The sequence below is a fragment of the Acinonyx jubatus genome, chromosome A2, assembly GCF_027475565.1.
Source record: "Acinonyx jubatus isolate Ajub_Pintada_27869175 chromosome A2, VMU_Ajub_asm_v1.0, whole genome shotgun sequence".
Classification (NCBI taxonomy): Eukaryota; Metazoa; Chordata; class Mammalia; order Carnivora; family Felidae; genus Acinonyx; species Acinonyx jubatus.
In genome coordinates, this window is record NC_069383.1 from 86,174,749 (window position 1) to 86,190,307 (window position 15,559).

A 15,559-nucleotide genomic window follows, 5' to 3' on the forward strand; every position below is an offset into this window, starting at 1 on the left:
GTCTGTGAGTTCGAGCCCCACGTCGGACTCTGTGCTGACAGCTCAGAGCCTGGAGCCTGTTTTCAGATTCTGTGTCTCCCTCTCTTTCTGACCCTCCCCCGTTCATGCTCTGTCTCTCTCTGTCTCAAAAATAAATGAACGTTAAAAAATTAAAAAAAAAAAATCTCAGCTCTAGTTATATCTCCAATATGACCATTCACGTTGTCTGTGCCTGGTCATTTTAGTCTCTTTCCTCTGAGTGGCCGTGGCACCTAATACATATTGTTAACTTAGGACTGTCACTTATAATTATTAATAAATACTGATTTTTAATTTTTCATGTGTATATCTTCCCAGATATCCTGTAAGGCTTTGGATGGCCAGTCTGTCTTCCAGCCCCTCCCCCAAATGTCCCTCTCACATGCAAAATACACCTCCTTTCTTCCAAGTTTCCTAAAAGTTTCATCCCATTATGCACCGCATCAGAGTCCGGAATCTCTACATCAAAATCAGTCTCATCACCTGATGAGACTCCTCAGGTGTAGTTGCTTAAATACAACTCATCAAGAACAGTTCCTCTGAATCTGAAGACCTGTGAACTAAAGAGATGTTATCTAGCCGCCCCCCCCTTTACCACCCCTCCCCCACAACCTACCTGCACACCCAACATACAATCATGGGACAGGTATAGGATAATTGATAGACCTTACTGTTCAAAAGGAGGAAAATGAGAGGCATAAAGAGGTCACTGCTCCATAGTGATTTTAAAATTTGGGTGGGCAAATGTTGGAGTTTCCTTGATTTATATCTCAAGGCCTGGGAGTAATTATTTAGCATTTCATGCTTTGCCCTCTGTGCTTTTGTTCCTTCCTCTGAGTCATCCTTCCTTTTTCATGAAGTATGTTTGCATGTGAGTGATTTTCTCAGTCTGCTGCCTGACAGAATTTTGGGGGTCCAGTGGTCTCTTTTTACCTTGTACTGTCATTGTTCCTTTCAGTTCAGTTTAGCGGTGTGCTTGCTCCCCCCTGTGAATCACATTGGGGTTTATTCCATTAGATAAAAGCCACATCCAAGAATCTCTTCAAAATGTGGGCTTCCACAGAGATACTGAGGTAAAATGCACTCAACCTTTCTGAAGTATTGACTGTTGATTGAGAGGATCTGTGAAACATACTTTTAATCTTTTTAAAGGATTGTTTGTATAATTGATTATTATTATCATTATTATTATTATAAGGTACCACTGTTGATCTTTCTGTGGTCTTTGCAGTCACCTCTCAGCTTCATTTTTAGGCCATGTTCTGCCAGTGCTCTTGGATTCAAACTATGTTTGAAAGCTATTCCCACCTTTAACATCTTTTGTCATCTGGGGGGGCTAAGAATTTTCTTTTTCTTTTTTTTCTTTTTTGAATTTTTATTCTTCCAAGATTTTATTTAAATTCAAGTTAGTTAATGTATAGTGTAGTATTGGTTTCAGGAGTAGAATTTAGTGATTTGTCACTTACATATAACATCCAGTGCTCATCACAAGTGCCCTTCTTAATGCCCATCACCCATCTAGCCCATCCCCACCCACCTCCCCTCCAGCAACCCTTAGTTTTATTCTCTATAGTTAAGAGTCTCTTATGGTTTGGAGTGGCTAAGGATTTTCAAAACTATTTGTGCCCTGGTCTTGTTTGTTTAACAGTCCTTTCTTTAGATTAGTTTATCTTTATTCTCTTGCATTTTACAGTAAGTGAAAAAAAAAAAAAAGTAGCACTTACAATACTTTAACCTGCTTAGAAATCTTAAATCCCTCAGTTCATTAAGGCACATTTCTTACTTTGCATGCACATTACTGAAGGTGATGGTATTGCTAAGTTTCTACAACTACTTATCAAGGATCCTCCTTCCAATTTCTTTTTTTTTTATTTAAAAAAATTTTTTTTAATGTTTATTTGTTTTTGAGAGAGGTAGAGACAGATATGAGTCAGGGAGGGGCAGAAAGAGAGGGAGATACAGAATCTGAAGCAGGCTCCAGGCTCTGAGCTGTCAGCACAGAGCCTGACGTGGGGCTCGAACCCACAGACTGTTGGGATCATGACCTGAGCTGAAGCCGGACGCTTAACCGACTGAGCTACACAGGTGACCCTCCTTCTTCCGATTTCTAAATACATTTTCCTCACTTCATCTGAGTCCTTGTGGAAAGCATACTCAGCTTTCTACTAACAGTCTGTTCAAGGCAATTTAGGCTTTCTCTAACATGCTCTTGAAAATCCTTCCAGCCTTTGCTTCACTGCCAACTTCCAAAGCTACTCCTACATTTTTAAGTATTTATTATGGCAGCACCCCTCTTTTAGCTTTCAACATCTGTACTAGTTACCTCTTCCTGTGTAACAAATTACCTCAAAACTTAGCAGCTGAAAGCAACAAACACTTATTATCTTACAGTTGGATGAGTCAGGAATCTTGGTGTGGCTTAACTGGATCCTCTGCTTCAAGACCTCTTATGATGTTGTTACGAAGCTGTCAGTTGGGGCTGTGGGGTCATTTAAAGGTTCCACTAAGGGACAGTCTGCTTCCTAGCTCACTCGTGGTTGCTGGCAGGATTTGAGTTCAGATCCTGTTCATTAGAGGCCTCTATTGATTCCTTCCTAGTGTGCTTCTTAGGCAGTTGGCTGATGGCTTCCGTCAGAGCAGAAAAGGGCTACCAAGACAGAAACCAGAATCCCTTTGTAACCTAATCTTGGAAACAACATCCCATCACTTTTGCCTTATTTTCTGTGTTAAATTATTAGGTCCAACCTATGCATGAAGGGAAGAGATTATATAAGGGCTTGAATACCAGGAGTCAGGGATCTTTGAAAGCCACCTTAGAAGCTATATGATCTTTGGCCGCTGTTTGCATGTGATGGTGAATCTGCATTTACTGGGTTTGAAAATTGGAAGAGAGTGTCTAGAACACACCGATGAAATAATATTTACATAACACATTTAAAAGGATCTTTATAACTTTGTAACTTACTGAGACTTGAAAATAATTTTAGGAGCTTAATTTCTCCACACAAACCAAGTTTTATTTCTACACAAATGTACTCCTTGTTCATATCCTCACATGAAGGAATATAAGACTCTTTGATTTTTGCAATCAAAATACATCTGACTGTTGACAAATGAATCAAGTGATTTGTTTGCTTTTTCTCAGGTGCTGATGATACATGTCGGTATTTACAGGATGTAAGAAATTAAATAAATGAGTTCATTTACCCTAGATTATTTGTGAGATAAAATTTATTCCTTTACTCTTTTAGTAGTTTTGGAATTCTGACAGAAGAGGTAACCTTGATTACATTTTCAGTACAGTAAACATAGGTCGTATGGGTCTAGGAATAAGTCTATAAACACACATAAGAAGAAAAATCCTATGAATTTTGGTATTGGGGGAAAGGGGGCTGGGAAGAGCAGTTCCAGTATCCTATACTTTTCCTGGAAAATATGTTTTCATCAAAAGACTTCTGAAACCTTTTTCTCTGTTAGTCATACTTCAATGTGTTCATTATTCCTGCCCCAAACTCTTTGACTCTTGGCACAGAAACTATTTTAATCTAACAGACATGGCAGCACGGCCTGAAAAATAACAGTAATAACTTTTTTCCACAGATTATTTCAGTGTTATCTTAGTTGGCTTAAAACTTGGCTTTGAGTGGTCTGATAAATACAGCAATGTTTATGTTAAAAATACATAGTATGTTTAGGCAACTTTTTCATTTATGGATTATAGAAGTATCATTATTTTTCATCCATGTTTCCCAGAGAGTATGGTGGTTTGTTTTGTAGTTATACTAGAGAACATTAAGGTGGAATATTGGAAGAGAGTTTGTATAGATGACTAAAGGTAGTTATTTCAGAGTTTCAGCTAATTCTCTTATTAGATTTGTACTACTGAGAAGAATTGCCAACAACAATAACAGTGTTATTAAATAATATTGTGAATATCCAACCATGTTATAGAAAACCATATATTATAATAGTTCATTTTTAGACTTTCCCTAATATATAAAATTGTCTTTTTTTCTTTCTCTTTTACAGGCAATATAACATTACACAGCAACATGGGCAACATCACAGTAGGTATGTGCTAAGCTGCTAGTTGGTAAATTTTGCATGCTTTTAAAAATAGTTATATTTGTGATATTTTATAAATAAAATCTGAAGTTTAGCTCATGAATCTGATATGTTCCTGATATGCAAGTCAAATATAGGCAGACCCAATGTATGAATATGTAAAATTGTTTCTGAAAATTCATTGACTCATCATCCTGTATATATTATATAATTATAGATTTGGTATCAATAAGAATAAAGTTAGAATTCTGATTTCACCACTTTCTTTTTTTAAAGTTTATTTATTTATTTGAGGGAGACAGAGACAGGGAGAGTGGGTGAAGGGCAGAGAGAGAGAGAGAGAGAATCCCAAGCAAGCTCTGCATTGCCAGTGCAGAGCCCTATGGGGCTTGAATTCGTGAAACTATGAGATCATGACCTGAGCAAAATCAAAAGTTGGGACACTTAACTGACTGATTCACCCAGGTGCTCCTGATTTCACCACTTTCTATACATGGGCTAATTACCTAACTTCTCTGTGCTTCAATTTGCACATCTGAAAAAAATAGAAATTATAATAAGTACCTATTGTAGAGGGTTATTGTAAGAAGTGAGATCATATATATAAAGTACTTTAGCATGGTGTCTGACATATGGTAAAAATTCAATAAATAATTGTCATTTTAATTATTGTTCCAATCCCAGGCCAGAACTAATAGTGGCTAATGGTACTTAAGACCTCTTCACTACATGTGATGCTGTGCCTGTGGGAGAAAAGTTCAGCTTTCCAGATAGTTTAGATAGAGTTTTTCGCTATCCCAAGGAGCACCTGCTTACCTATAGGCAAAGGCATAAGAGTGGTGGTTGTTTTTAGGCCTTAGAGGGTTGGGAGTATGGATGGAAAATGAGGACCTTTGAGGGGAGGCTGTGGCTTATTGCCAGGATGAATGCCCAGGGCCTCTTGGCTTTGTCCTTTTCGATGGTTTAAATTTTTCCTTTCTTTGTACTGATTTTAATAGTGAACATGTCCATTAGTCCTTTGCACTATCACTCCTAGATTTTCTGACTTAAAGTACATATCTTTTTAAATAATTTTCCAGAGATTATAACTTTTATGTTCAATGAGGGACTAAGTTGAAAATAAAGGCTTCTTTCATGATAGTTGTAAATCATTTTACCTAAGACAAGACAGAAAGATTTACCTGTGTTCCAGTGGAAAATTGAGATTTACTGTTAACTATTCATGCCATTTTATCAGAGGACACACCTAAGTATAGTAAAGGAAGTTTCTAGTGTGAACAAAAAGGTATGCTGGTAAGAAGCTGAGCCAGCTGGGGAGAGAAAATGCTAGACATGGGTGGCATTTGTAGCATTAAGGCAAGTGGGGAAAGAAGAAGAATGTTGCAAAATGAGGCACAGGGAATTTCATTACCAACTAGAAGGCCTTTTAGGCAGATATGAATTTGAGGACTATTTATAATACAATATGATATGATCATGCTAGTATTATTCTTGGATGGAAATGTGAAACATAAATGAAAAACCCTTCTCTCTAAAAGTGGAAATAAATGGTTATTTATCCATACTGGAAAAGAATAGTAGTAGCAAGGATGAAATGAGCAGCAATTTACATCTCTGAAGGTGGTTTCAAACTGTACAAATGATTAACATTATGAATTCTTGTTAATTTTTCATATGAACTTTTTCTCACTGTTAAGTACTAGAGGGATTTTAAGATGAAATGTTTTCTTTTTCTTTGATAAATCTCTGTCCACTCAAAGAAAATGACCTGAGTACAGTGTTAAGAACTATAATTTATAATTTTCTTTATCAAAATATAAATTGTGTCCATAGCTTTAGGTTGTTCTTAAAAATCCACAAATATATGAAGGTAAATAAAGCTTGAATTCTTATTTTGTAAATATCATTGATAAACTTTGAGTTTTATTTTGGAAGAATCTCTTACAATAAGAAAAAAAGTTTTACATTTGTTAAGTTATCATATTTGATCTCTGGTAGTGTGGAAAAGTATAGACTTTAGAAATAGATTTGGTGGTAAATTTTGGTCCTACCATATATTAGCTGTGTGACTTTCTCAAATTACCAAGTCTCTGAGTTTGCATTTTTTTTTACATAAAATGGATGCCATTTACATAGCACAAGGTTGTTGAGATAATAATTAAAGTAGTACTAATAGCCTACTGTAGACTGAAAGCCTTACCAATAACACAAACTGTCATTTAACACGTATTGTGTATGCTATATGCGTTATATATTGTATTCTTACAATACAGTAAGCAAGGGAAAAGAAAATGTTAAGAAAATCATTAGGAAGAGAAAATACATTTACAGTACTGTACTGTATATTTATAGAAAAAAATCCACTTTTGAGTGGCCCCACACAGTTCAAACCCATGTTGTTCAAGGGTCAACAGTATATAAAATACATCGCAATGCATGGTAGTTATTCAATAAATTATCCCTCTCTTTCTCCTCTTCCAGTTTATTATCTGTAATATAGAACAAGTCACTATGTTTTAAACTTAATTATTAAGGAAGTGTTCATTTCATAAATTCCTTTATTTCTTTCAATATCTATATTAATACTTTGGAAGAAAGGTATAAATTATGTCTTTATTTACTGCTCTCAAGATTCTGTTAACATTTGAAGACAACCTTGAGTATGGCAGTAACTAGTCAACATGTATTTATTGAGTGCCTGTTGTATCTCAGGAACTCTTTTAGGTACTGACCATAATATTGGTCAACAAAAGCATAGTCTCCATGCTTACCTTCAGCCTGAGAAGAAAGACAATAAGCATGCAAATAACCAAAGATAACTTCAGATTGTGCAATGAATAAATAAGAGAGGGTAATAGGATAGAGAATGGGGAAAACAAAGTTACTTCAGTTAGTAATCAGGGAGGGTCTGAAGAAGGGACACTTGAACTCAAGCCAGAATAATGGGAAAGAGGCTCATAAAATTTTGGATGCAGAGCTCCCCAGATAGAGGAGTAGCTAGCGCAAGCCCTGAAAATGGAATGGATCTATCATTTTCAAGATACAGATACAGAAGCAGAACTTGTGGAGAGTTGTGGGAGATAAGGTACGTGAGGGCTAGATCATAGGGCCTTTATAGACATTGCGAGAGTTGGGACTTAATTTCAGCTACAACAGGTGTTAGCAGGCAAGTAATATTTAATTTTTTTTAAAGAGCAACCTAGCTGTTGTTTTGTAATGTACCAGAGGGTGCAAAAGTGGAAGCAGGTAACCAGAAAGCTTAATTTGTTTATCCATTCTCCTGTTGTTGGATACCTTGGCTATGTCTAATTTTTGGCATTTATAAATAAAACTGGTATGAACGTTCTTAGACAAGTCATTTTATGAAGACATATATGGATGATATATATTTTTTTCCCCTTCTTGGGTAAATACCTAGGAATAGAATCACTGATTTGAGTAGGTATGATAAACTTCCAGACTTTTCCCCCAAAGTTCCCTTTTACATTCCTTTCTACAACATATGACAATTCTAGTTGTTCCACATCCTCACCAACATTTTTGTCAGTCTTTTATTTTTTTTAATGTTTATTTATTTGTTTGAGAGAGAAAGAGAATGCCTGTGTGTGCATACAGGAGAAAAGCAGAGAGAGAATCCCAAGTAGGCTCCATGCTGTCAGCAAAGAACCAAACAGAGGGTTCGAACTCACAAACCGGAGTCTAATTTACCAATATTTTTATGGCTATTGATTTCTGTGTCCTGAGAAATCTTTGGCTGCCTTCAATCATGAAGCTGTCCTATGTTTTCCTCTAGCAGCTTTCAAATTTTTGCTTTTACCTTTGATCAATTTCTAATTTTTGTGTTTAATCTGAGTCAGGAAATCCGGATTTATTTTTTCCCATCTGGATGTTATTGTTACATCACCATTTGTTGACAAAACTTTCTTTCTCCAATGTATTACTTCAGCATGTTTGTCTAGAATGAAATTACTGTATAAGTTAATAGATATTTTATTATTCTATTTTCTGTTTTGTCTGACTTTACATTCAGTAAGTGGTACTTTTCAAGGAATTTGTCTATTTTATCGCATTGTCAAATTTGTTCACGTAATGCTGTGCAGAGTACTCCCTTATATTCCTGTTTATGCCTATAGGATCTGTAGTGGTATTTCTTTCCTCTTCATTACTGATATTGATATATGTATTCTCTTTTTCTTGATTAACGAGGATAGACTTTATTTTCAAAGAACCAACTTTTCACTTTGTTAGTATCTTTATTGTTTGTTTTCTGATGTATTAATTGAGTTCTGCTCTTTATTTATTACGTTCTTTCTTTTATTAACTTGGAGTTTCCTTGCTCCTCTTTTTCTAGCTTCCTCAGATAAAACATTAGGTCAGTGATTTTAGACAGTTTTTTTTTTAGAATTTTTGTTAATATTAGCATTTAAATTATAAGTCTGTTAAAGGCAGTGTATTCCCCACATTTTGCAATGTTGCATTTTTTTCTTCTATAATTTGGCTTTTGTAAATAATGCTACAATAAACATCAGGGTACATGTATACCCTTGAGTTAATGTTTTTAATTAAGTTTTTATTTTAATTCCAGTATAGTTAATATACAGTGTTATATTAGTTTCAGCTGTACAAAATACTGATACAACAGTTTCATACATCACCTAGTGCTCATCACAAGTGCACTTCTTAATTCCCATCACCTATTTCTCTCATCCTTCTACACACCTCCTCTTTGGTAACCATCAATATGTTCTCTATAATTAAGAGTCTGTGTCTTGGTTTGTCTCTCTCGCTCTTTTTTTTTTCTTTGCTCATTTGTTTTGCGTCTTAAATTCCACATATGAGTGAAATTGTATGGTATTTGTCTTTTTCTGACTGACTTATTTTATTTTTTTATTTTTTTAATTTTATTTTTTATTTTTTTTAATTTACATCCAAATTAGTTAGCATATAGTGCAACGATGATTTCAGGAGTAGATTCCTTAGTGCCCTTTACCCATTTAGCCCATCCCCCCTCCCACATCCCCTCCAGTAACCCTCTGTTTGTTCTCCATGTTTATGAGTCTCTTCTGTTTTGTCCGCCTCCCTGTTTTTATATTATTTTTGTTTCCCTTCCCTTATGTTCATCTGTTTTGTCTCTTAAAGTCCTCATATGAATGAGGTCATATGATTTTTGTCTTTCACTGACTGACTCATTTCACTTAGCATAATACCCTCCAGTTCCATCCACATAGTTGCAAATGGCAAGATTCCATTCTTTTTGGTTGCCGAGTAATACTCCATTGTATATATACACCACATCTTCTTTTTCCATTCATCCATCGATGGACATTTGGGCTCTTTCCATACTTTGGCTATTGTTAATAGTGCTGCTATAAACATGGGGGTGCATGTGTCCCTTCGAAACAGCACACCTGTATCCCGTGGATAAATGCCTAGTAGTGCAATTGCTGGGTCATAGGGTAGTTCTATTTTTAGTTTTTTGAGGAACCTCCATACTTTTTTCCAGAGTGGCTGCACCAGCTTGCATTCCTACCAACAATGCAAAAGAGATCCTCTTTCTCTGTATCCTTGACAACATCTGTTGTTGCTTGAGTTGTTAAAGTTAGCCATTCTGACAGGTGTAAGGTGGTATCTCATTGTGGTTTTGATTTGTATTTCCCTGATGATGAGTGATGTTGAGCATTTTTTCATGTGTCAGTTGGCCATCTGGATGTCTTCTTTGGAGAAGTGTATATTCATGTCTTTTGCCCATTTCTTCACTGGATTATTTGTTTTTTGGGTGTTGAGTTTGAGAAGTTCTTTATAGATTTTGGATACTAATCATTTATCTGATATGTCATTTGCAAATATCTTCTCCCATTCTGTCGGTTGCCTTTTAGTTTTGTTGATTGTTTCCTTCACTGTGCAGAAGCTTTTTGTTTTGATGAGGTCCCAGTAATTCATTTTTGCTTTTGTTTCCCCTGCTTCCGGAGACGTGTTGAGTAAGAAGTTGCTACAGGCGAGGTCAAAGTGGTTTTTGCCTGCTTTTTCCTCGAGGATTTTAATGGCTTCCTGTCTTACATTGAGGTCTTTCATCCATTTTGAGTTTATTTGTCTTTATTCCATTGGATATTCTTTCCTGCTTTGTCAAAGATTAGTTGGCCATACATTGTGGGTCCATTTCTGGGTTCTCTATTCTGTTCCATTGATCTGAGTGTCTGTTCTTGTGCCAGTACCATACCATCTTGATGGTTACAGCTTTGTAGTATAGCTTAAAGTCTGGGATTGTGATGCCTCCTGCTTTGGTTTTCTTTTTCAAGATTGCTTTGGCTATTCGGGGTCTTTTCTGGTTCCATACAAATTTTAGGATTATTTGTTCTAGCTCTGTGAAGAATGCTGGTGTTATTTTGATAGGGATTGCATTGAATATGTAGATTGCTTTGGGTAGTATCGACATTTTAACAATATTTGTTCTTCCTATCCAGGAGCATGGAATCTTTTTCCATTTTTTTGTGTCTTCTTTGATTTCTTTCATAAGCTTTATATAGTTTTCAGTGTATAGATTTTTCACCTCTTTGGTTAGATTTATTCCTAGGTATTTTATGGTTTTCGGTGCAATTGTAAATGGGATCGATTCCTTGATTTCTCTTTCTGTTGCTTCATTGTTGGTGTATAGGAATGCAACTGATTTCTGTGTGTTGATTTTATGTCCTGCAACTTTGCTGAATTCAGGAATCAATTCTAGCAGTATTTTGGTGGAATCTTTTGGGTTTTCCATATAGAGTATCATTTGACTGACTTATTTAGCTTAGCATTGTACTCTAGCTCCATCCCTATTGTTGCAAATGGCAAGAATTCGTTCTTTTTCATGGCTGAATAATATTCCTTTATTTATATATGTACACCACATCTTCTTTATCCATTCATCTATCAGTGGACACTGGGCTGCTTCCATAATTGGGCTATTGTAAATAATGCTGCTATAAACATAAAGGTACATATATCCCTTTAAATTAGTATTTTTTTGTATTTTGGGGGTAGATACCCAGTAGTGTGATTACTGGATCATAGGGTAGTTCCATTTTTAACTTTTTGAGGCACGTCCATACTGGTTTCCACAGTGGCTACACCAGTTTGCATTCCCACCGACAGTGCAAGAAGGTTCCTTTTTCTCTGCATCTTCACCAACACCTGTTGTTTCTTGTGTTTTTGATGTTAGCCATCTGACAGGTGTGAGGTACTTTTGGTTTACATCTCATTGTAGTTTTGGTTTACATTTCCCCAATGATGAATGATGATGAGCACCTTTCAAGTGTCTGTTGGCCATCTGGATGTCTTCTTTGTATAAATTTCTTTTCATGTCTCCTGCCCATTTTTTAATTGGATTATTTGGCTTTTTGGTGTTGACACGTGTAAGTTCTTCATATATTTTGGATACTAACCCTTTATCAGATAAATCATTTGCAAATATCTTCTCCCGTTTAGGTTGCCTTTTAGTTTGGTTGATTATTTCCTTTACTCTACAGAATGCTTTTATTTTGATGTAGTCCCAATAGCTTATTTTTGCTTTTATTTCCCTTGCCTCAGGAGACATATCTAGGAAAATGTTGCTATGGCTTATGTGAGAGAAATAAATGCCTGTGCTCTTTTCTAGGATTTTCATGGTTTCAAGTCTTACATTTAGGTCTATAATTCATTTTGAATTTATTTTTGTGTATAGTGTAAGAAAGTGGTCTAGTTTCATTCTTTTGCATGCAATTGTCCAGTTTTCCCAACTGAAATTTATTGAAGAGACTGTCTTTCCTCCTTTTTCAAAGATTAATTGACCATATAATTATGGGTTTATTTCTGGTTTTTCTAATCTGTTCCATTGATCTATGTGTCTGTTTTTGCATTAGTACCATACTATTTTGATACTGTAGCTATGTAATATAACTTGAAGGCTGGAATTGTGATATCTGAAGCTTTGCTTTTCTTTTTCAAGATTGCTTTGGTTATTCAAGGTCTTTTGTGGTTCCATACAAATTTTAGGATCATTTGTTCTAGTTCTGTGAAATGTTGCATTTTAAAAATCATCCTTTAGAAGATTTTTAATTGTGCTTTTGATTTCTTCTTTGATCTTTAGAAGTCTATTTTTAAATTTTTGTATATTTAAGATTTTTATAGATCTCTTATTTTATTGGTTTCTAACTAAATTCCATTCTGGTCAGAGAAAATTCTTTATGTGATTTCAGTGTTGTTGTTGTTGTTTTACATTTATTGCAGTTTATTTTATCATTCAGCAGCATATGGTTCTATCTTGTGAATTTTTGTATCACATGCCATTGAAATGAGCATACGGTATAATACATTTTTGGGGAGTCTTAGCTGTTCTATAAGTTGCTGAGAGGGGTTGTTAAATTTTTCAATGAATTCTGTCAGCTTTACATTTGGTTTTTGAATCTCTGTTATTTATGATATTCATATTCATGATTGTTATGGCTGTATGTTGAATTAACCCTTTTATCATTACAAACTGCCCTGCTTTATCTCAGGTAATATTCTGTGTCTTGAATTTTCTTCATCTAATGATGAAAACACTCTTCACTTCTTATGCTTAATATTAGTAATAATAAAGGCACTCTTGCCTTCTTATGCTTAATGTTAGCATGGTATATATTTTTCTATTCATTTACTTTCAGTCTGTTTAAAAATCCTCTTTCATAGACAGCGTAGTTGGCACTTACTTTTTAAAGTTCATTTTGCAAACTGTCTTTTAATTGGAGGATATAGTCCATTAACATTTAATATAATTATTGATATGGTTGGATATGTGTCTGCCATTTTATTTTATTTTGTATTTTCTATTTTTTGCTTTTTGCCTGTATCAATTAATTTGATATATTTCAGAATTCCATTTTAATTTTCCTTTTGACTTTTTATTTATGCCTCTTTACATGACATTTTAGCAGAGTTTCTGGTAATTTCAATATAGAAACTTAACTTTTCACAGTCTATTTAGAATTAATATTATGCCATTTTGTATTATGTCAAATAGATTCATTTATCCACTCCTGTCCTTTGTAATATAGGTTGTCTTACATCTACATATATTATAAAGTTATATAGTATTATAAAGTTGGAATATTAGGAGACTTCAGATTATTTAAGTATTATCCTGATTTCAGGATAATAGATGAAGTATTTTTCCCATGATTCCTTTATTTAGAGAATATTTGTAATTCAGGTCAAAGGAGTTTAGACAATATAATTGATCAGATTCTTAAGTGATCTCATCAGTCATTTGGATTTTGTATACACATTATCACTCACCTCCCCAAACCCTGTACTTCCTAGTTTCCGTAACACCGATCTCTCTCAGAAGCTGAAGTGATATAAAAATTTTGATTATGTATATCAGAACCAGGGTTTTCCTTGGATTCATATTTTTTTAAAAAATGCCTTTTTTCTGGAACACCAGATCATCTTCCATTTAAAATGAGTCAACAGGACAAGGCAAAGCTTGATAATAGATAACAGTAAGATAGAGTATAATAGAGTTGTTCACCTCGCTTTACTTTCTTTGCCTTATGTTGCCCTTTTTTTTTTTTTAATTTTAGGGAGAGAGAGAGAAAGAGTGTGAGTGGGGGAGAGGGGCAGAGGTAGAGAGAGAGAGAGAATCCCAAGCAGGCCCCATGCTCAGTTTGGAGCCTGATGTGGGGCTCAGTGCAATGACCCTGGGATCCTGACCTGAGCCAAAATCAAGAATTGGACACTCATTGGACTGAGCCACCCAGACACCTCCTTTTCTTTTTAATTTATATGTGTTGCCTTTTTTGGAAGGCACTGCCAGAAGCCATGTACTAGTAATTTTATCTTAAAAAAAAGAAATATGTTCATGTTTGAGGCAGGGAGTGGGGTGGTTTGCCTTGTCTGTTCCTTTAAGCCCAGCCTCCTGTATGTTCCCTCCCTACAGAATAACAAGCAGGGCACTAATTTAGAAAGCTTTACATGAAGTGACCTTAAAATTCTGCCTTTGCAAATCCTTTATGTCCAATATATGAAATTTGTTCCTTGTTCATGCAATTAGTGTATCTTTGGAAGTGTAGGAATTAAGTTGCAGAAATGAAAAAATACCTTTTGTGTTGCTGTTCCTTAGTATCTACATGTTGAAACTTAAGGTAAAGTGATAAAAAAAAAATTCAGAAAATCTTTCTGAACGTGTTTGACCCATTTTGAGAGAATTCTCCCATTATCTGAAAGAAAATGGCAAAATTGGGAATTTTAGCCTTTCAAGTAGTTATTATTCTTTGCTGTTAGCTAAATGTATATTACAAATAGCTTCTTTTTTTTTTTTTTTTTTTTTTTTTTTTTGGTTGTATGTAGTGATTAACTGGTAGTTGACATCATTTTTTCCTGATTGTATCTGTAATTTTCTGGGAAAACTCAAATCAAACAAGATCTTTGTCCAAAATTGGGATGATAGAAGACTCTCTGTGAGAGTCTACTTATTGCAAACATTACCTGGATTAATGATTTCTGTTCACTTCTTAATCACCCACCCTCTAATGTATATTTCCCTTAAGGCTTCTTCCAAGACTTATAGAATTTACCCATTATGTGAATTTCCAAAACAAAAATGAAATTTTTTAGAGAAAGCCTTAATTTGATTCTTGAGAATTAATTTTTAGTTCCAGTCATGTGTATTATAGAAAACAAAAGAAAATTAGTGTTTGTTTTGCTCCATAGCTTTTTAAATATCACTTTTGCTTTCTCTTTTGAAAACATATCTTGAGTTTTAATTTTTTTTAAACAGTCTCCAAGGAATTGGCCATTATCAGAGCTCAAGACTGATAACATGAGGATGTAATTACTCAGTGGCTTATGAGAAAATTATTTAGCTCTTGTTTATTTCCCATTGGGATGGGGGGAGAAGTGAAAAGTACTGTTTATTAGCCTCATGAAAATCTTGTGTTTTTAGCCCCCTAGAGAAAGCAAGAAATCAAACTAATGTTTCAAATATTTTACTTCATTCAACCTGGGATAATACACACATTGTGTAGTCCACATTTTTTTAACCACAGTATATTTTTACTTGGCTTCTTTTAGGATGCAGTAAGAGGTTATAAAAAAGGAATTTCTGTTGGTAACTGAGGAGAGAGATATTCCTCTTTGCCCAACTATTCTATGTCATTTATCACTAGTGACTTAATTTCCCAGCATCAGTGTTTACTTTTTATACTTAAAAATTAAATAAATTGGGTCTGATAAAGGGCAATTTTCAGTATAGATTACAGATAATTATTATAAATTATCTTGGGGTCAGATTTTAACCAGCTTATTCCCAAGTTGTTTTCTTTATTTGGGGTCCTTTAAAACTTGAAAGAAAAATGTCTAGTATATGAATGTTTTTTCTCCACATTTTATTAAAAATATAATATAATTTTTGGCATTATTTTCACCACACTCCCTATTTTGTTTTCACTTTGAAGTAGTAAAGTTCCTAATAAAAGTTCCTGAT

General features: G+C 34.6%; 1 protein-coding gene across 5 annotated transcripts in view; it reads left to right on the forward strand.

Annotated features, from left to right (window-relative positions):
- FAM185A (family with sequence similarity 185 member A) overlaps positions 1 to 15,559 on the forward strand; it is a 149,748-nt gene that overhangs the window by 35,615 nt on the left and 98,574 nt on the right. For all 5 annotated transcript variants that reach the window (XR_008296894.1, XR_008296896.1, XR_008296895.1 and 2 more), the window contains exon 5: positions 4,048 to 4,089. Coding sequence is in view for 2 of the 5 variants with exons in the window: in XM_053218589.1 (XP_053074564.1) it covers positions 4,048 to 4,089 (42 nt within the window). In the remaining 3 variants the exon portion in view is untranslated. The remainder of the gene's footprint in view (positions 1 to 4,047; positions 4,090 to 15,559) is intronic.